The sequence below is a fragment of the Cryptomeria japonica genome, chromosome 9 (genome assembly GCF_030272615.1).
Source record: "Cryptomeria japonica chromosome 9, Sugi_1.0, whole genome shotgun sequence".
Lineage (NCBI taxonomy): Eukaryota > Viridiplantae > Streptophyta > Pinopsida > Cupressales > Cupressaceae > Cryptomeria > Cryptomeria japonica.
The window spans coordinates 700059995-700081353 of record NC_081413.1 but is presented as its reverse complement, the minus strand read 5'-3'; the positions used below and the strand labels follow the sequence as shown (position 1 = coordinate 700081353).

The 21359-nt window shown below is 37.5% G+C and overlaps 1 protein-coding gene across 2 annotated transcripts in view; it reads left to right on the top strand.

Annotated features, from left to right (window-relative positions):
- Window positions 1-1985: 1985 nt before the first annotated feature.
- The window catches only part of LOC131073938 (uncharacterized), a 53701-nt gene continuing 34327 nt past the window's right edge, over window positions 1986-21359 (top strand). Inside the window, exons 1-3 of one of the 2 annotated variants that reach the window (XM_058010461.1) lie at window positions 1989-2138; window positions 2410-2510; window positions 2623-2755. In XM_058010461.1, the coding sequence (XP_057866444.1) occupies window positions 2686-2755 (70 nt within the window). In that variant the 5' untranslated portion in view covers window positions 1989-2138; window positions 2410-2510; window positions 2623-2685. Of the gene's footprint in view, window positions 2139-2409; window positions 2511-2622; window positions 2756-21359 lie in introns of both variants that reach the window. The other variant, XM_058010462.1, reaches the window with a different exon arrangement.

Sequence of the window (21359 nt, the reverse complement as noted above, 5' to 3'; positions counted from 1 at the left end):
CAATTCTTGAAAGATAATTTTTTCTCCTTTTACCGAACCTCAAGTCTCTTTTGAAGATTCCTCTAGGCTAGGGAATCTAGAGACTTTTACCAGATAATTATTTTAAGTAAAATTACCTAATTTGATGTTGTCCTAATTAACATGGTTATTATTATTGATAAAATCAAATAAATCAAAGGTACTTTTTTAAATAGAAAGTCCCTTGGATGTCATGGGCTTCCTATTGAGCTCTCCATGTCTAATATTAACTTGATTTTTGATGAATTGTTAGAAGTATATTCAAAAGCTTTTCATTACGGATCCTTGGAAGATAATATTAATGAAGGCATTATAAAAATCATCCCTAAATATGGGGATAATTATTATATAAAGAATTGGATACTATAACATTATTGAATATGTCCTAAAAAAAATTGTCAAAATTATTAGCTACGATGTTAACTAATTATCTAGGTAAAGTTATATTTGTTACTAAAACTGGCTTTATCAAGGAGCGGTATATATTGGAGAATCTGATTACTAGTTGGGAAATCATGCACTAGGCTAGGACTAGTAATTAGAATGTCTTGTGATGAGCTAAAGTCTTAACGTGCATGCATTCACCATTTCTCTCAAGCCTGTTTTGTATTCATCTTAATCAGTGACTAGCCTTCAAAGTTGCAATGTCAAATGTTTCAAAGTTTTACCGCACACATCACAATACTTCAAGCAAATTCACAATTTTTTATCATTAAACTTTTCTTGATGAATTCCTTTTCTTTTGCATTTTCTTCTTCATGAAATTTCGTTAATTTTTTGCACATTGATTACTAGAACCTCCATATTATCCTTCTAGGATTTTTTATCAATTAGGCAATGTTTTTTTTTCCCATTTCATTTTCTATCATTTTCACTAATTTGCTCATTCTACAATGCCTTAGTGGTGTAAATATGATGGACGATTTTTATATATGTGACAGAGTGTTTTAATATTTTGAGTGTTTGCAGAGCTACAACTACCATTCTTTTCTAATGCATTAATTTATAAATTGTCGAGGCTTTAATAACTTTATGGCAAGTTTCTAAGATTTAAGTATATATTGTCATTATTATTAATTTTGTAGGGTTGAGGTATTTTAAATTTTTTGTTTTGAAGGTTTAACAAAGTTTTAAATTTTATCAACTTTAATCTACTAAGAACCTTCCTTTTGCTTGGTTTGAGATTGCATAAACTCTTTTTATTTTATTTAAATAGCTATAGTTTGAATTGTATTTTAATGGAGAGACAATATGATTTTAACATTTATCTGAATTAAGTATTTATTATTGTAATCTAGAGTTAGAAACGTAATTTGCATATTAGTTTGTGGTTGTTTTAATAGAGAGCTTGTATGATTTTGAAAAAGATCTATATAATTTATTTAGAAGTTTCTAAGAGATATAGGTAGTGGTTGCAAGTACAAGTTCAAGTTCAATCATACTAAAGGTTAAGTCTCTTTTCATGATACCTCTCAATGAATTTTACATAGATTTTTCAAAAATATAGATATGCTAATTGTATTTATAATTCCCACTAATTACCACTTATTCTTATAATGTGATATATCCCTTATACAAAACACTTATTCATAAAAAAAGTAATATACATGAATTTTATTAAAACACATTCATTGCTTTACTGTAATATTCTCTTTTTTCTTTTTCTTTTTAATTGTAATATTTTTTTCTATACAAAAGATAATTAATTAAAGAAAACCAAAATAAAGTGTAATTTTAAAGAACGGGTCTATTTTCTAACAATATTTGCTGAGCTATTAAAAAAAGAAAGAAAGAATATTACAATAAAGTAATAAATGTGTTTTAATAAAATTCATGTTCATTATTTTATTAATAATTAATGAATAAATGTTTTGTATAAAAGATATATTATTAGTGGGAATTATAAATACAACTGGCAACTGAATAAATGTTTTGTATAAGAGATATATTACATTATAAGAATAAGTGGTTAAATTAGTGGGAATTATAAATACAACTGGCAACTGGTAATAAATTACCGACAGGGCTGTTGTATTCGGTCCTCGACGGTGAGATTCAGAATGGCTTCTTTAGCAACAAAAACAACATTGGGTTGTGTTTACTCCGGCAATATTAACCAGGTGAGTGACCTCTATGACTCGATATAGCTCATATATCGTTCTGTGCACGTAAGCACCCACAACTGTTTAAATATACTAAGAATTCTGTTTTGGGGGTAATGCTCATAAAGAAGGGCATAGCATTAAAATTTTGCCATTGCCTATCATCAATGGTCGAGACTGTTTATAAAACATTTATACTTCAAATTAACAGTATGTCAGCCTTCATTAAGTCTTTTAATTTTGTAATTTGTTATGTATTTATGGGTTTTGTTCTGGTGACCAAACTCAGTGGTAAATCCAAATTGAAATTGTTGAATTGGAAGTTTGAACCCTGGGAATGCTCACTTGGGGATTCTCAGCCTAGAAGCAACAAGCAACAAGCAGCTTTGGGTATGGAAGATTGGTCTCTGCAAAATCCACATGATAGGATATTATATTTAAATTTTATCCTTTTTGGTTGGTTAGTTTTGGGATGTAATTGACGGTCTTTAACATGATGTAGGATAAGCCTGAACCAGATTATTAAGATTTGCCAATACGAGTCTTTTCTTCAAAACCTCATCACATGATGTTTAGAGTTAATGGGCTTCATTTTGCAATGGGCGGATTTGAACCTAGGGTATGCTCTTACCAGTGTAAGCTGCAACCTCTCTGACATGATTTGCACTGTATTTGTTAAGTTTTTTGGTTGAGATTTGGTAAGCATTTCATGGGATGGTACAGCCATACGAAGCTTCATTTTCTGCGAAACTTGGATAATATTGTTCGATGTTACAGTATTTATAGTTATGATAAGCATAGTAGCATTGCATTTACATGGCATTTTATAGCATACTGAATAAAAAATGCTAAAATACTAATAAAAACAGGGGAAAGAAATCTGCTTTGTTTTTCATGTCAAATACAGTGTGTAGAGAGAAATGTTAAAACACAAGATATGAACACAGGTTCAATGTTGTCGGAAACTCTCAAATACTAGATACGTATCAAATTTTCAATCGAGTATGGTGTACCCATAATAACTTAACTTAGAGGACAAAAAAACACTGATTTTTTATCCAGTGCAGCCCAAAATAATTTTTACCATATTTCCTCGGAGTTTTTGAGTGGAGGGATGGGTACAAAGGACCTTGATTTGGGGATGGTAGCTGGTGAGGAATCTGGAGGTAGTGCTCCTAGCAAGCTTGAGGGACATGCTCTTCACGGGTCAGGGTGCAGCAACCCTAGCAGGGTTTAGAGGCAGTACCCCTCGTGGAATTCGAGGGCAATGCCCCTTGTGCATTGATTGTTGTGGTACAAGGTAGGGTTGAGGGGTAGAGCCCCTACCACCAAGCCCGAATCAAGGCCTTTGAAACCACACAAACCTTCATGGTGCATGCTCATAAATTTTATCACTATGTTTTCTCTTACATCATGACCATACTATTTTGGTATTTGTAACCAAATTTTCATTCTTCTGAGAACTAATAGTGAAGTTGACAAATCTGACTGAGGGCTATACGGTTTTTATATATTTTAAACTAAGTTACCAGGTTCGGGTTCGGGTTCGAAGAACCGGTTCGCTGGTACGACAAATTTTTGAAAAGGGGTTTGTTTGGGTTTGTTAGTACAAAAACAATAGAATATATATATATATATATATATATATATATATATATATATATATATATATATATATATACATATATTATATAATAATATAATATTATATATAATAATATTATATATTTTTTTGCTCAGTATAATAATAATATATAATAATATATATTATTATATAATATTATTTAATAAGATATATTATCAATGTGTATAAAATCATAAATCAGTGAATTATGAATTTATAGAAAAGCTTTTAAAGTGTAAAATAATAAACCGAAAGCTAGTTAATTATCGAAGGCTTCACTGTTCGAAGCCTGCCCTTCTTCGTCGAATCCCTCCTTTCATCGACGACAACTCTATCTCTCCCTCCATCGACAATCAACTACAAACTAGTGTCGGCAACTGCAAATGGTTGTTTTCATCAACGATAACCTGCAAACAAGTGTTTTTGTCGAAGACAACTGCAACGGGGGTGTATTGACTTTATTGATTGTTGTTGAACCGAACTAGACGCGAACCGAACTCGAACCGAGACCCAACTCGAACCAGGTGTAGTATTTGGGCTCTGAGTGTCGAACTCGGTAACTTAGATTTTAAAGTTTTTTGAGTGTCTAGGGTCTGGATAGGGCCTTTTAGACTATCAGGATTAGGGTTAGTGGTCAAAATTCAAAAAATGCTTTTAAAAAAAGAATATCTTTTTTTAAGTGCTAGACGTGGGTGGATGGCTTGTTCAGGCATTGGGGGGATGTGGCTAAGTTCCTTGAGGCGCTTGGTGATGTCCTAGTGCCACGTCAACGTCCTCATTAGGGGGGATGCCCTAAAAATGCTTTCTCTTTGAGAGAGGTGGGATGAGCAGTTGTACGCAGCTCTAGTTTGTCATGGCCTGATGGCTCAATAAGGGAATTGCCATTCATATTAAAATAGGTCTATTCTTGGGTGGGTTCTTGGAGGTTGTCTCTTACTTAGTGGTGGTGTTGGGGACATGGCAAAAGGATGTTTCCCTTGTGTGATGTTGCCATCTTCGGAAATGCCATTCTTTTGAGTAGGACGTGTTCCAATGGAAGACTGATTTTAACTTTGTTCTTTTTTAAAACCAGCCATTTAGAGGGTGACAGCCTCTTGTAGAGTTGATGGGCAGTGCCCCTTCTTGGGGTGCATGTTCTCTGTTGTGGTATAGGGTGCGATCCAGGGCTAGGGGCCCCACCATCAAGCCCAAATTAAGGCCTTCGAGGCTATAACCTTCATGGTGCATGCCATTTTAAACAATTTTTTCTCTTTCAATCAAGCCCCAAATTCTTCAAAAAAATGCATTTTTAGCGGCAGGGTTAGTTACTTTTATTTGTAAAAACTGCCAAAAATACTATGGTTTATAACTTTGTTCAACAAACCATGGGATTTTGGTATTATTTTCAATAAATGTGGGATTTTGATTGTTGAAAATTCTGTTCAATGAAAAAAATGGTTGCGGTATTCCAACTGGAATAGTCCACATGCCAGGCCGTGGTTAACTGTTGTCTTTTTTGTTGACTTGGTGGTTAGTACCTCCATCGGGATTCGTGACATGTGCTTAACCGCCTCCCGTGGATCTTGTGGTGTTCGTTGATAGCTCGAGCTTTTGGTATAACGGCAGTGGTGTCCAACAATGGGTATCAGAGCGCTGGGTTACGGGTTCGAATCTCGGGAGGTCTCCTTCTTTCCATCGGTGCGGAACCCTCAGTCGGTGCTTAGGGGGAGATTGTTGACTTGGTTGTCAGCACCTCCTTCGGGATTCGTGACATGTGCTTAACCGCCTCCCGTGGATCCTTGTCTTTGGCTGCTATGGCGTTCGTTGATAGCTCAAGCTTTTGGCGCAACGGCAGTGGTGTCCAACATTTTTTTACTTGTGTTTACCTCTATGAAGATAAGTGATCTCATTTCTAATAAATTAGGATAGAATTTTGTTGTCAAATTTTACAACCTATATTTGGCTTGTTATAATTAGGATAGAAAACTCTTGGTAACTAATTTCTAGGGAATCAACTTGAGTTCTCTTTTGAGAAGTCAGATGAAAACTATGGTCATTCAAATGAAACTGTTTGAAAAATAGGGATGAATTGGTTTTAGGGGACTTATGGCTTTTCTGTGGGTGTAGGTTTCAGCCATTTAAAGCAATTTGCAAAGTAGACATAGGAATGTTACAGAATTGTATAATGTGATTGTTCGTGGGTCTAGATCAAAGATTGATCTGTGTATCCCTTCAATGCAATTCCATTCAAACAAATTTGTGTATGCTGGGATTTTTCTTTCTATTATATTGCTATAATATGATTGTTAAAATAATAAAATATTACTAGAATGTTGTTATGTTCTGATACTTCATCTATTGCTTGAATATTGTGATTCTGAAGCGTGATGCATGTGTATATGCTTGTAACGAATATGGGGATAATAATTATAATACAGTTTAAGGGCAATGGCCAAGGAGTTTGTAAGAAGTTTGAGGTAGTGAGGATGGTTTGTGATATGATTTGATACTACAAGGGAGGATCTGTATTCCAATTTGCACTCGTGCAATATGACTTCAAGAAGGTTAGCACATCGAGAGGCCTGTATAATGGGATTGTATAGACCAAAGGACGCATGGGTTTCTCATACTGTAGATCAGAAAGCAAGTAATAAGATTGATAAGCCTGGTTGGGTTGGAAAAGAAGAAAACCAACTTAGATGTAAATAGGGCTAGAATAAGAATACATGGCCAACTAGGGGGAAAGGCCAGTAGTTATTAAAAAGAAACCTTGAGAGCCCTGGTTTTTACCTCTGAGGGTCAGTGGGGACAAAAAGATAGATATATCAAGGATAGAGAGTCTAGCAAAGCAAACATCTTTAGTGGGAGATTTCAATTCTTTTATTGATCTAAAATTCAAATAGAAATGTCTGAAAGGAATTCAAAGTCAATCAAACAAAAGCGAAATCAATGAGCCAATAAATAACTTAATGTTTTGGCAATAAAGTGGATCCTATGTTAATAACAACCTACAGAAAATTGTTAGTGATATAATTTTATTAAGCTCTACTGTCGAGCAAGCAATAATGGGTATGATAAAGATGTTTTGGCTCCGAAGCAGATGGTTGGAGTTGCAACAAGCTATTATATCTGCAGTATAATCAAGATTATATGAACGTTTTCTAACAAATGCCTTACAACAATTAGCATAAAGGTTCAGCCAAGAGCCCACTCATTAAGCTAATTAAAAATGACTGGTTTTAAAAAGGTCAAAGCCTAAATTAGTGGAACCAATTTTAAATTTTAAATAATTATTGACAGTAAAATGATCAACCTGGAAATCAGAACAAGTAGAGCCAAGTTGCTGATTAAAAGCAATTAGAGACTTAAAAAAGCTCGTAAATAAAAGTTAAGATTAACCTACTACAAAATGGATGAGAAGTTAGCAATGAGCAAAGCTGGATATAATCCAGCCAGCTTGTTCATTATCTGGACAAAAGTACAGCAGCAAGTAAGAACTGGGTCAAGATATAGGTTGATACATACTGCTTACAACTGATTGAGGAAATGAACAGAAAACAAGATAACTAAATAAGCAAAGCAAACAAATTTAAAATAAGCAATATCACAAGTGGGATCAATGTGCATCTAGTAATCAAAGAAAATGGATACGTGGAAGACTCTTTAAGTTGATGGCTTCCTTAACTCATGATTTGGTCTCCTAATAGGAGTAACTGAAAGCAAGTGTAGCAAGCATGGTTGAATTGTAGGGATAGCTGTTGTAATGCCCCTTTTTTGAACTAAATCAAGTCAAAGGACCTGAAGCCTATTTTTATTGTCTGTAGGCTAAAGGGTGAATTTAAAAGGAGAATAATATAATAATAATAATTTATTAAGTTGTCCAAAAAGGCACTATAAGTTATAACTTTAAAAAATAACAATTTATTATAATCAAATGGGTTCAAAAGTGATTATTGAGATACATAGATAAAAAGTCAAGTAAAAACTATAAGTTGGAAAAGAATGAATATTTCATTAAAAGTAATTTAATTACGTTTAGAGGTGGATGAAAAAAGTATTAAAAAACAGTTATTGGGAAAAGAGATCCATTCTATCATTATCAATTTTTTGGAAAGCATTGAGCTTTGGTGCAGCTTTTACTTTGAGGATGAAAATCCTCATGGTTTATTTAGGAATTGGAAGATGGAAACCCTCTGATTCTCATTGTTGGCTTTATACAGCAGTCAAATTTGTGCCAATACAAGAATTTGTGTGGAGATTCAAAAAAAAATAAAAAATGTCTATTCATATTTAATATTTGGATTTATTATTTGTAGAATAATCCAAAATTTATTATTTCAATTGTTGGAATTAATAAATGTTTTGATTAGGGAAAAAACAAGTTTTGAAGGGACCCGAAACCCTTTACAACTAGAAAAAGATAGGATCTGGAATCCTCAACCAGAAAGTTGTTCGAATAAAAGGAACAGGAAAGCACCAGACAAGCATGGGTAAAAAGGACACCCATAACCAAAAACAACAAAGCTGCAGAAAGAACAACTTGCAGCCAACCAAAAACCATCCCCTACCCAAGAGCCATCAAGGTTTACATTTAGAATTGCTCTTATGGTTGGAATTAATAAATGTTACTAGCTGTACCATTTTGTGATGTTGTTTGTACCAAATAAGGATGACAACGATTAGGTTTATAAGAGATATTTAGTTTGTTTGCTGGTTCCCAGCCTATGGAAAAAAGACTTGGGAGCTCTAGGTAGCCGTTGTAGATTTGTAAGGGGTTGTGGGACGTGTTGACATGTTTTTTATGACAGTGCCTAACATAGAATAAAGTTGCCTAGCGGTCACTTCACTCTCTCTTGATCAAAGCACGATTGTATGCTAAGATTGTCGTGAGTTCAAACAATCGAATCCAAGGTTCCTTTTCGCAATGGATGTGACTCAGTCAATCTGGAGCAGTTGTCGATTGATCTTGAATTTCCATATGCACTTGCTCTTGTGAAGCTTTCTCCATTTCTCCAAGGATTGTTTCTATGAAACTATTTTGACGTGGCTCTTCTGGATGGGAGGGAAGTTCTTGCCTCTGTCCTCCTGGTTGAGTTGGCCTGTGTGCAACGCTAATGCTGAGAACATCTTGCACAAGTTTTCTATCAGGAAAATCATCTTGTGGCGGATTTAGTAGATTTCCTTGTGTGAGCATTTCCACCTCTCGCACACTGGAAGAATTGGATGGGGATTGAGCTTCTTCCACCCTTGCTCTTTTCTGTTGCGGTTCTTCTTGGTGGACTTCCTGTAGAACATTTGGCTGGTTTTCCGGTTGAACATTTGGTTGGGCTTCCTTTGTTTTCCTTGTCCTAGGCTTCTTTGGAGCATTCTTTCCTTCACTTGGTCCAACTCCTTTCTTCTGGATTTCTCCTTACCCAGCTTGGGCCTATGAAGATCCTTTTGTGGCCTCACTATGGTAATCCAGATTTCCCATTAATTGGTAGCTCAAATAGACATTTCCTTCCTTCAACGTCTTGATATGCCTATCAATCCAATACTTGGTGAACTTCAAAACTGGTCTGGCTAAAATGTCTAGATCATCACCTTCAGGTTTTGACCAATCCTGAAGCTGGATAGGCTGGTCCTTTACCTTCTCAAATTCCGACTGCACTACGTTGGGATCCTCTTTCACTTGATCCTGCACTTGAATTATTTCACTAATCCTAATCATGTCAAGGGGTAGTTTGGAAAACATCTTCTTCCTGACCTCAAGATCATCCTTGGCACTAGCCCAAAAATCTTTCAAGTGAAACTTATGCACAAACTTCATTCCAGCTACCTTCCAAATTTTATTATACAGAGAGGCATCTACAATGACATACAAACATCCGTAAAAAAATAAAATGATTTTGACTAAATTTGACGTGTAGATGACAAGTAAATGCATGCATGTTTTAGTTTCTCTATAAGTATTATTTAATTACTCTGAATAAAATAGAATCATTGCCACTTGTCTCCAAGTATATGAAATAATGAGAGTGAAAGAGTGCAGCGTTATTCAGCTCCATGTCCTTCTTGACAACTAATAAATATGCAAGACAATTATGTGATATCTCTCGGCATTATTTTATGTATATTTTTTTAGAATATAGGTATACTAGTGATATGGATCGCAGTAATTGCTGCCAGGTTCAGGCACAATTCCACATAATCACCCAAGACAATTGGGAATTCAACGGATAATTTCCTTTTCTTTTTTTGAATCTGGACACATATTTTGCAATTTATGTGGTTGGGAGGAAAATCCCCGTGTCTTGATATAAGTAAATTTTGGAAATTGCAGGAACACGGCCCCAAACTTTTACATTTGTGCCCTTGCTTCAGGTGACTCTTTCGTATGAAGCTGATTTTGCATCAACCTAGTTAAAATACATGGTGAAAGTGTCATTCACCAACTTGAATGAACTAGTGCTGGACAGGTGGAGCTGAGGATAACATTCATGAACCTTCAATTGTGCTGGCCCACATCACATGGGCCCAAGCTATCGAAGCCACCCATCCTCGCGAGTGAATAAATCACATATGAGCTCATGTAGAAGGATTGGGTCTTCTTTTCCTTAAGATTTTTCAACTGCTCATGCACGTAATGTCTAATCAACCTAGCCCAATCCACCATCCCATTGGCATTCATGACTTCGCCAATGAAGAACATCCACGTTTTAAAGTTGATGGCCTATGGACACCCTATAATCCTGCTCAACATCACCAATAAGTCCACATACTCTTGCCTGGAATCGAAAACAGTGAGCTGTTTGGGCATCTTGGAAATGTGAGGTCTTGGCCTCTGCATCCAGTTCTTGTTGATCGTTTTGGCACATCTGTCAGGACTTGCATCATATATTGCTTTGTTTTTTTTCCTTAGTCCTGTGAGTCATGGAATGACAAGTTGGAATTCCAAAGGTCTCCTCTATAGTTTCCAGAGTCAGGTTGGCAAGAAGCTGTCCACCTGACGTCAGAATTGCCCTTCTTTCTGGATTGTAGTGCGTTGCGCATTCCAAGATTAATTCTGGACACTGGATAGATGGAGGAAAACCAGCTGCCGTGACAATTCCACTCTCAACAATTTTGGAAGCAACGAGTGATGGAGCACGTTCAGCTGTCCCAAACATTTTGATCTGAAAAGTAGCCAAGTTGAAAGTTCCAAGATTCGTGTTGCTGATCTCCTTCCACTTGGACACAATTTTGGATTCCAGAGGGAATCCCTTCATCTCGTTTTTAATCTGTGCTTGCTTGGAAACAGCCGCTGCCTTACTTGCCTTCGCCATTTCTACAAAATCAAACATAAATTAACATTAGAATTGCTGTTAGGAATAAAAATAAATGGATAGGGGATAAATCCTAGGCTGGAAAATTCCTAACTAGGAATAAATTAAAACCTCCGTGAACAAAGATTTTGAAAAGGAATAAAAATTCTTCAAGTCTGACTCCTGCCACTTCTCTCCAATTCCAACTTTCTCCAAATTTGCAAGTGAAAAATGATTTGAGTTTGCTTGTTTAAATAGAATTCTTCCACCACCTTGCTAAGTTGGTGAAAGACCAAAATTGGCAGTTGTTTTAATGATGTCATACTTTCCTCTTCAACATGCCATGCAACGGGACCCTTTGTTATGATTGAGTTTCAAAATGGAATTTTCCATTAATTCCTTGAGTTATGTGGAATATTCTTTCTCTTTGAGTCGCCAACTCGCCGATTTTTCCATTTTGAATCTTGAAAAGATTTACATAGGATCTTGATTGTCTATCCACTTGGCGAGAAACCCTTGGAGAGAGAAAAATTCTTGGAGAGAGAACTTTATTTGGGAAGAATTTTCTCAAGATTTTGAATTTGCCTTGTCTTAGAGGAGATTTTTCATCAATTTTCCACAACTATTTTTTATAAAAATTTTCAAATTAGGGTTCTAGGGTCCAAGAGAGAAAATTCTCTCATGAATCCAAATCTATCATCATTTTGAAATTCAGATGATTTTTGATGTTTTCAAAATTTTCCCTGAGGGGAATTTGCTTTTTCAGTTCATCCTTGACTTCTATTTTCCTTGCCTTGGAATTTATCTTTTCAATCTTGTGCATGGATTCCCTTGATGAGGAGAAAGTTTCACTTTTCTTGGCACCTTGGAATTGGCGCCCTTTCCTGACCTTGGGCGCTATTTTGACATAGTGGAGGAATTCTTAAACTTGTTGCTTTTCCACAACCCCTCCATTTTGGTGCCCCTCAACCATCTTGGGCGCTAATTCCTCATCATGGAGGAATTCCATGTTTCTTGCATTTTTCCTTCATGCTCCTCATTTGGCGCTAATTCCTCATCATGGAGGAATTTTGACTTGGCTTAACTTTCCTTGTCCACCTCCATTTAGCGCTTCATGCTTGATTTGGGCCCTAATTTGCCTTAGTGGAGGAAATTCCTCTTGATTCATCTTTTCCTTGTTACCTTGGTTTCAACACCCAACCTCTGACTAGGGCGAAATTTCCATTGAGTGAGGGAATTTTATCCTTGACTCGCTTTTCCTGCATACCCCTTGTTTGGCACAACTACCTTACTTTGGGTGCCCAAAACACATCATGAAGGAATTTCATGTGTGGAAGAAAATTTCTCCACACCTCCTTTCTAGTGCCCATACTTGCACTTGGGCACCAAAATATTGAGCAAGGAATTTTGGGGGGTGGAGGAAATTTCTCCATCACCTTACTTTAGTGCCCAACTCTTGGATTGAGCGCCATTTCCTTATGTCTAAGGAATGATGGATTTTCCCCTTTGTTTGCTTTTTAGACATCAAAATTTTGCTCAACTGCTAGATTGGGATGCAATGTGTGGAATTGAAGTGCTTTGTTGCCAGACTCGGAAGATTTTTTCATACTTTCCACTTCTAGAATGGGCGTCCATACTTGGCCAGTTTTTGTTCACTTAGCCTGCCTTTTCAATTTTTTCGAATTTAGAAACGTTCAAGAAGAATTTGATCATAAGAAAATCAAGAATCTTGAAAGCTCTTTCACAAATGAAAAATCTCAGAGAATCAAAGAATTAGGGCATAAAGGTTTGGATATTTGGAGTGAGTTTCCATGGTTTGCCGATGAGGATTCAATCAAGTTCATTTTGAGTCGTGTTCAGAATGATTTCATGATATTGGATAAAACCTATCAAATTTCAAAGGAAGCTATATCAACAATTTCTGGTCTACATTCTCAATTATGCCAAGGATAGCTAGGACCCTCCTATATATCTGAGCCAAGTCCTCAACGAACTTACATGTGGCAAAATGAATGTTCTTCACCCATTTCTTAGTGATTTTCCTCATTTCTTTAAGGCCATCAATTGATTCCTTTGGAAGAGCTATAGGAGGAACAAAAGCCTGATCTTCTTGCCTAAATAGATGCATTAGGCATTGCACATACCCACACAGAGCTTTGTTCTTGGCTCAGATATACGGGAGGGTCCTCGCCGTGCTTTGCATAATTGAGAATGTAGACCAGGCTTCTTGTGATAGCTTCATGTGAACGCCACCTTGTAGAGACCAGACAATATGCATAGTGAAGGCGTTGTTAGCTCTCTTGAAATAAGCAGTACTATACAAGTGTAACTGAGGGTAGCACTTGTACACTTTGAATTGTCCTAGACCACATCCTATGGGTCCTTTGCTCAATAGTCTGTTGAATATGGCCAACCTTACCAACATATAAACAATGCATGAGCCCATGTAAAAGGACCGTGAATGCATCAAATTCTTCAGTTGTTTGTCCAAGTTGCCATTGATTATCCTTGCCCAATCCACAACCTTTATTGCATCCATCACTTCCTCAATGAAGTAAAAATCCATGGCTCGAAGATGAATTCATGTAGACATCCCATGACTCGACTCATTAGCATCACGAGGTCATTGTACTCTTGCTTGAAGTCCATCCCGATAAGCTACTTAGGCATTTTGGAATGATGGGGCTTTGGCTTTTGCATCCATTTACGATTGATGATACTCGTGCATCTATCCACTCTGGAACCACAAAGCCTCCCTACCCCCTCCTTTGTCTTTTATACCATGGAATCATATGTGGGAATTCCAAAAGCTTCAACAATTGCTTTAGCTGTGAGATTCGCCAAGAGCTTGCCATCAGGAGCTACAATTGATCTTTGCTTAGAGTTGTAATATTTTGCACATTCAATGATAAGCTCCGAGCACTGTATGGTAGGAGGGAAACCAGCCGTTGCCACAATTGCACTCTGAGTTATTTTCTTGGCTATAGCTGATGGGGGATGTCCATCATGACCAAACATTCTCCTTTTGAATTCATCCAAGTTGAGAGTTCCTAGGTTGGTGTCACCGACTTCCTTCCACTTTGATATGCTCCGTGATTTTGGGAGAAATCCTTTGAGTTCATTCTTGATCTGGGTTTGCTTGGACGTGCTTGCCATCTTTGACTCTTCCATCTAACTTGTTGCAAAATAAAATAATCAACATTAAAATCATGTCAAGGAAATTTAAATTCCATCATGAGAAGAATTCCACGTTGCATATTTCAGACTTGGAATAAATTAAAACCTCCGAGGAAAGGATTCCTGGATGAAAAACCCACGCGTTAGCTCCTTTGCATGCCTTGCTCTTGCTTAATCCCTTGAAAATATGATGTGAAAAATGAAATCTCATGTCCTCTTTAAATAGGGAATTCACCCACCATGCTGCCAAGTTGGCACTGGGATATTTTTAGCAATTCATTAATTCTTTCCAAAACACATTTCGTGTTTCTATTATTGTGGGAGAGCTGACTTGTTGTTCCGGTGGGCCTCACTCGTCAAACTTTGTTTCAAAATAGCAATTTCCATTATGTCTTGTGTGCCATGCCTCATTAATGAGGAATATTCTTTTTTGGGCATTGGCTTTTTGGTTTACAATCCTGCATTCGAAACTTGTCAAGCAAATTGTGGGCATACTTGGACTGTGAAATAAAGATACTGTCATCACTCTGCCAGACTTCGATACCTAAGCAATAATGAAGAAGCCCCGAATTTGTCATGTCAAAAGCTTGGCACAAGTCCTGTTTGATGGCTGTAATCAAATGTGTTGAATTGCCAGTAATGATCAAGTCATCGATGTACACAACAAGAAAAAGGATATCATCACCAGACAATTTGACATACAGATTAGTGTTAGAGGGACTGCGCTGAAAACCATGTTCAACCAAATACCGATCAATTTTGAAGTACCAAGCCCGAGGGGCTTGCTTCAGGCCATAGAGGGCTTTTACCAATCTGCAAACCTGATGTTCCTTATCAGGAACCTTGAAGCTAGGAGGTTGAGTCATATAAATTTCTTCCTGCAAGTCACTTTTGAGGAATGCACTCTTAACATCCATCTGATGAAGTTTCCATCCAAACTGAGCTGCACTGGCGAGAAGAAGACGAATTGTACTCATCTTGGCAGTAGGAGCAAACATCTCCTCGTAGTCAATGCCCTCATGCTGTGTAAAACCCCTAGCAACCAATCTGGCTTTGTACTTATCCAAAGTACCATCTTCATGATACTTGACTTTGTAAACCCATTTACAGCTGATAGGTTTCTTCCCAGGAGGCTAATCATAAAGAACCAAAGTGTTCTTCTTCAGAAGACTATGGTATTCGGTCTCCATAGCCTTTTCCCACTCAGGAATGCCTTTAGCCTCGGAATATGTCTGGGGCTCATGGATGCTGTGAATGTTGGCCATAAGTGCAAAGTTGACTATATTCAATTGCTTTCTCTTTCTATGAGCGGATCTGCCCTCAATAATATCATCATCATGAAGATCTCGGATAGTCTTGGCCCACCACTTAGGCCTGAGGGTAGAAGTACCAACATTTGGCATTGGAGGAACAACATCCCTTGGAGTTTCTGGAACAAAGTCATCTGGATGCGAATCCTGTGGAAAATCAGGTGGTGCTGGATCGGTAGATTCCTCATCTTCAGAGCCAGAATGCCTTGAAGCCCTCCCATCATAGGAACCAAGAGGTAGACGAACACCAACATCAGAAGTCTTCACAGACGAAGTCGCAAGACTAGGAGTAGTAGAAGGCATAAATGGACCAGTAGTCTCATCAACCACAACATCATGACTGAAAATGAGACGATCTGTCTCCACATCAATCAACTTGTAGGCCTTGTGGTTGTCGTTGTAACCAATAAACATAAGTGTTTGGCTCTTTGAATCTAGCTTAGCACGCTTAGCGTCTAGAACCCATACATGAGCCGTAGAACCGAAGACTTTCAAATGGCCCACTTTAGGCTTGCATATTGACCAGGCTTCTTCAAGAGTCATCTTCTTAGTGGCATGTGTAGGCGACCAATTTAGTAGATAGGCTGCAGTGTAAACTACTTTAGCCTAGTATTTCTTTGGAACAATTCTATGTTCTATCATAGAACGAGCCATTTTAGTAATGGTGCGATTCCTATGTTCAACGACACCATTTTGCTGAGGGGTGTATGGTGTGGTGAGTTGGCGCAACACAAAATGTAGAGAAGTCATTGGAACAAAACTCCCCCTCATTATTTGACCTTAGAGTGACAATTTGAGAACCAGATTCTTTCTCAACCAAGGCCTTAAACTGCTGAAATGTATTGAACACATCTGATTTATTTTTCAGAAAATACACCCACATTTTACGACTGAAATTGTCAACAAATAACAAGAAGTACCTGCAACTAGTAACAAAAGGTGTATTCATTGGCCCACATACATCAGCGTGAACCAATTGAAGAACCTTGGAGGCTCGCCAAGAATAACCATCCGAGAATGGTGTGTGATGTTGCTTCCCAGCTTGACAGGATGCACAAACTCCATGGTTTTGAGGTTGGATCTTAGGTAGACCAACAACCAAACCCTCCGGATATAACTGAGAGAGATAGTGCACGTTTAAGTGCCCATAACGTTGATGCCAAAGTGTTCTGATGGATGTACTCCTAGCAACCAAAGCATGCTCTTGAGAATCACTAGAATCATCAAGTCTATACAAACCATGATCTTCAAGTCCCATAGCGATTGTAGTATGAGTCTCCCTATCAACGATGCTGCAGATGGACGAACTGAAGACAACATCTAATTGAGGAGAATGCCTCATGATTTGACTAACGGAGAGGAGATTATGTTCCATGCTTGGAACATAGTAGACATCAAGAAAAATAAAATTTCTACCTCCTGAGTGAATTTGGACAATGCCCTTACCAGCAATTGTGTACTCTTCTCCTCCTTCGAAGATTACTGAATCTGAGAATGGTTCAAATTTTGTGAACCAATCCCGACAATAAGTAAAATGCCGCAAAGCTCTTGAATCAATATAACAGGCAGAAGAGTGTACTTGATCTGCTGTTCTCTTGGCCATAAAAGCATCGAAAGCAGATTCTTTCTGCTCAGAGTGTTCGACGACATTTGCTTTCTGTTGAGACTCTCCCTACTTCTTTTGTTTAGAAGCCAAATGAATTCGACATTCAGCCTTCATGTGACCAAACTTATGACAATAATTGCATTGAACGTTCTTCTTCTTCTTGCTGTCCTGAGAAGGACCAGAGCCTTTCGGCTGAGAAGATTGAGCCTTACCTTTGTTCTTAGCAGAAGATTTGGCAGAGAACGCTTGCTCGGTGGAGGTGGAACTGGTACTGCTTCCAAATTGCTGGCGCCATCGATCTTGTTGTAAAAGCTTGTTACAAAGATCGGAAAACTTCAAATTGACGTCAGTGGAAGTGATATTGAGTGTTTCGATGAAATGCTCATACAAGCGTGGGAGACTCTTCAGAGTAATGACCACCATATCTTCTTCCTCCATTTTTCGATCAATAGCTTCCAGCTAGTCGCGAATATCCTTGATCTTTGTTAGATGCTCTTGAAGAGATGTTTTCTCATCCATCATGATCGTGAAGAGCATATTCTTAAGAAAGAATGCTCTGCTCTTGTCAGAGGTTTCATGAAGACTCTTCAAATGATCCCATATTTCCTTCACAGTTTTGCCGAATGGTTCCTCAGGGAGCTGCTCATCGGTAATAGAGTTTGATGAGCATGACGGCTTCCTGGTTGCGCTTATCCCATTTGTCCTGATCTTTTCAGGCAGTGTCTAGACGTTGAGACATGCCTAGAACAACTGCATCAAGAAATCAGTACTCAAAAATCGTCAACATACGCTGCTTCCAGGTGTTGTAGTTGCGGCCATTGAACTTCTGGCTGCTTTCGAGCATAATGTTCATCAACGATGCCATCACGTATCCCAAGGTCGAACTGGTGAAGGCACGAATGCACAAAAACAGGGGGTTTTTAGAAACAAATTCTGCAAGTTGGATTCAGAGGCAGAAATAGAAACCCTGACACGGTTTCCAAGGCAGAAATTTTTTGGAAGACCCGAAAAATCTGATGTCAACCCAGTTCAGATCTTGAAAAACCCACAGATTCTGCAAATAATTTTTTTTTCTAACTTGAAACGAAGGAGATAACCTCAAAACCCTAGCACAGTTTTCGAGGTAAAATTTTCGACTGACCCAAAAAAATCCAACGAAGGCCCAGAAATCCTTGCGAAAAACCCAAAAAGAATATGCAATTAGAATAATTTTTCTAAAAATGAAGGGTCAAATCTGTGGGCTCAAAAAATGAGGCACGTAAAATGATGCACCCAGAAAATCCGACGACAACCCAGTTGAGCTCTCGAAAAATCCACAATGATTTAGCATCCAGGAAAATTTTTTCACCTTGAAACAGAGGGTCAAAACTCTAGGTGAAGTTGCAGAAACCTTAGACGAAAAAAAAATCTGCAAATCCAAAAAAATTTGATGATGACCCAGTTGAGGTTTCGAAAAACCCACCAAGAATTTGTGATTGAAATTTTTTTCGCCTTGAAACAGAGGTCGAAACCCTAGGTGAAGTTGTAGAAACCCCTAGGTCGCAAAAAACGTGCAGATTTTCTGAGAAAAACAGGTTCCGTGCCCTAGCTTTGATACCATGTGAAAATCAGATTCACTGGTAAAATATCTTCATTCATTTTATCTGGTAAAGATTACAATTTATAGAAATACAAAACACTAGAGAAATTAATGATATTACCTACCTCTATCTACCTAATACTGTAGATACATTAATGAAATCTAACAACCTAAGTTGACCATTAACAATATAAGAAATTAATTTTCTAACAATGCCAATAATGATCCCTTATGATAATAGCTTCAATCAAGAACTCATCCAACCAGACATGACATAAAAAATGCAAACATATAAGTGGAACAAATCTGATTTCAGGATTATTCAGTCTGCTGCTACAAATCAGAAATTCTGTACATGCAATTACATCCAAATACGTAGGCCAAATATGCCCAAATACAACTTAGAGATTTGCCATTACACATCAGACCTATCAATAGGTTTGTACATACCAGAATGACATAGAATGATGCTCAAAACCCTTTCGGCAATATTTCAACTTGCAAAGATATAACTTTGAAACTCCATGAATCTCTGCAAATTGAATAATGATGCACAACTGTGAATTCTGAGATGAATTCACCAAGTGGGCTGATCTGGGTTCTCATCCAAACAGCCAAAGCCTCTAGGGTTTCCGTCCTAGGGTTTACTGAACCTGCAAGCTAAGCTCTCAAGCTCTCAAGGAAAGTTTTTTTCAAAATAACAAGTCAAGAATAATCCAAAATGACATGCCTTCTCATCCTTATATGTCCATGAGTGAACTTTCTAGAAGTGTTTTCTAGAATATTCACTTTATTATTTTATTTTATTTCTTATTTTCCCTTTTCATAATGTGACTAACTTTATTAATTCTCCACTAATATTAAAAAGTCACTTAATGATTAAAATAGGTCCAGCCTAATTAATTAAATATTATAACCCAAGATAACTTAGGATTAATAATTTGTAATTAATTATTATTCCCTTATTACTCGAATTTAGTCTAAAATAGACCAAATGTCTCAATGGGTGATTATGAGAAAAGTGAGACATTACAAGTCCTCCCACCCCAAGATTGCTTGCACTCAAGCAATCGCTTATGAAGATGCTGCACCAACCAATCATTCCAACAAATCCCATGGCGCCACATCAATCTAGGACCTTTGCATGGTCTCACATGAAGTATACAATGCTGCAACATAGATGCGAAGAGATTCTTGAAGACTCTAACTCTCAAAAGAACAACGATCCTCTTCATGTAATCAGCAAATTTACCAAAGTTCTGCCTTGCTCCACCATGTTTATGCTGCTCTACTCTGATATAACCTGAAAATTCCTCGTAGAGACTCTCTTTAGACAACCATGGAAGCATGTGAATCATGACAAACATTGTGTGACAAACCGCTGTCCAAAAGAAACCGGCTGGTCCATTCACCCTTATACCAAGAGTGGGGTGAATGAACATCATCATATTGGCTGCAAATGAAGGGATAAATGTCCCTCACCAAATCTCCATCAGAGAATATCACTCTAGGACTGATGGGTCTCATGAAAATCTGAAAGGTATCCATCATGTGTGCAAAATCAGACATGTATATCCTCTCCATATTGCTGGTGCAAAAGGCAACAACACTGCTGGAACGAAAAATCAGACCTAGAATCATCTTGGGAGTGCTTCCACTATCACCAACAAACAAGGATCCATTGCCATTTGACCCCCTCCAGGAAGAAATCACATGTTCTCCTAGCTGGCTTAGCTATCATAAAACTGATCCATACCTGCACCTCCTTAGCTGCTATGTTTTTTGCCTCCAACCAACTCCATGGTAAAGTATCCATGACAAACCAAACATTATCAAATTGTAGGATCTTCTTGTTAGGCAATCTCTTAGTCTCGATAATCAGCTCTCTAAGACAATATGCCTCATATGATCTTAACAAGTATTCCTCCAATGTAATCATGTGTACAAAACAAGGAATATCAAACTTACTAAGGGCCGTCATACCTTGCAAGTAGCTTAGATCTACAAGCTCCTTCTTATGTACATCATTGTTGATTGATCCAAAAGTTGTAGCACCTATCTCATGACTGAAATTTGCATCTTCATGTGAAAGTTGCCCCACAGGTTTGGCTGCCTTTCAATCACTGTAGAAGTATCAAAACTCAATATCGTGGTCCTTCAAGCCTGAGTTCAAAACGAAATCTCCTTGATCATGTATCGGTGAGTGAATCAAATTGCCTTTGGGGTGATCTTAGATGACTATAATGCCGAGGTGAATTCATTGAAGTAAAAGATCAAGATTGCTGCCTCAAAATGATCTGAATTTGATCAATATCACAATTGCTGCTGTATGCACTAGCTGGGCGATCCTCATTGTATGTCCTCAAAAAACATGATTTCACCACCTTTGAAGCAAATCTTCCAATGTGAATCCCTTTTGAGTAGATATGAACTTGGAAATTTGGATTAAATTTATAGTGAAATGTGCTTTATATTCTCCGTCCTCAAGTTTTAATGGAACCCAAATATGCCACGGGTGTGAAAAGGGAGTGGAAAGGTGTAATAGTAAAGAGGATATTGTGGCAAAGAAGATGGGGTGATGTGGTAAAGAAGTGCCACGGAGGGGATAAGGTGGAAGGGATGTGGGGTAGAGTGAGGTGGATGCTCTCCCTTTTATTTAAAATTCCTTAAATAAACCTTTT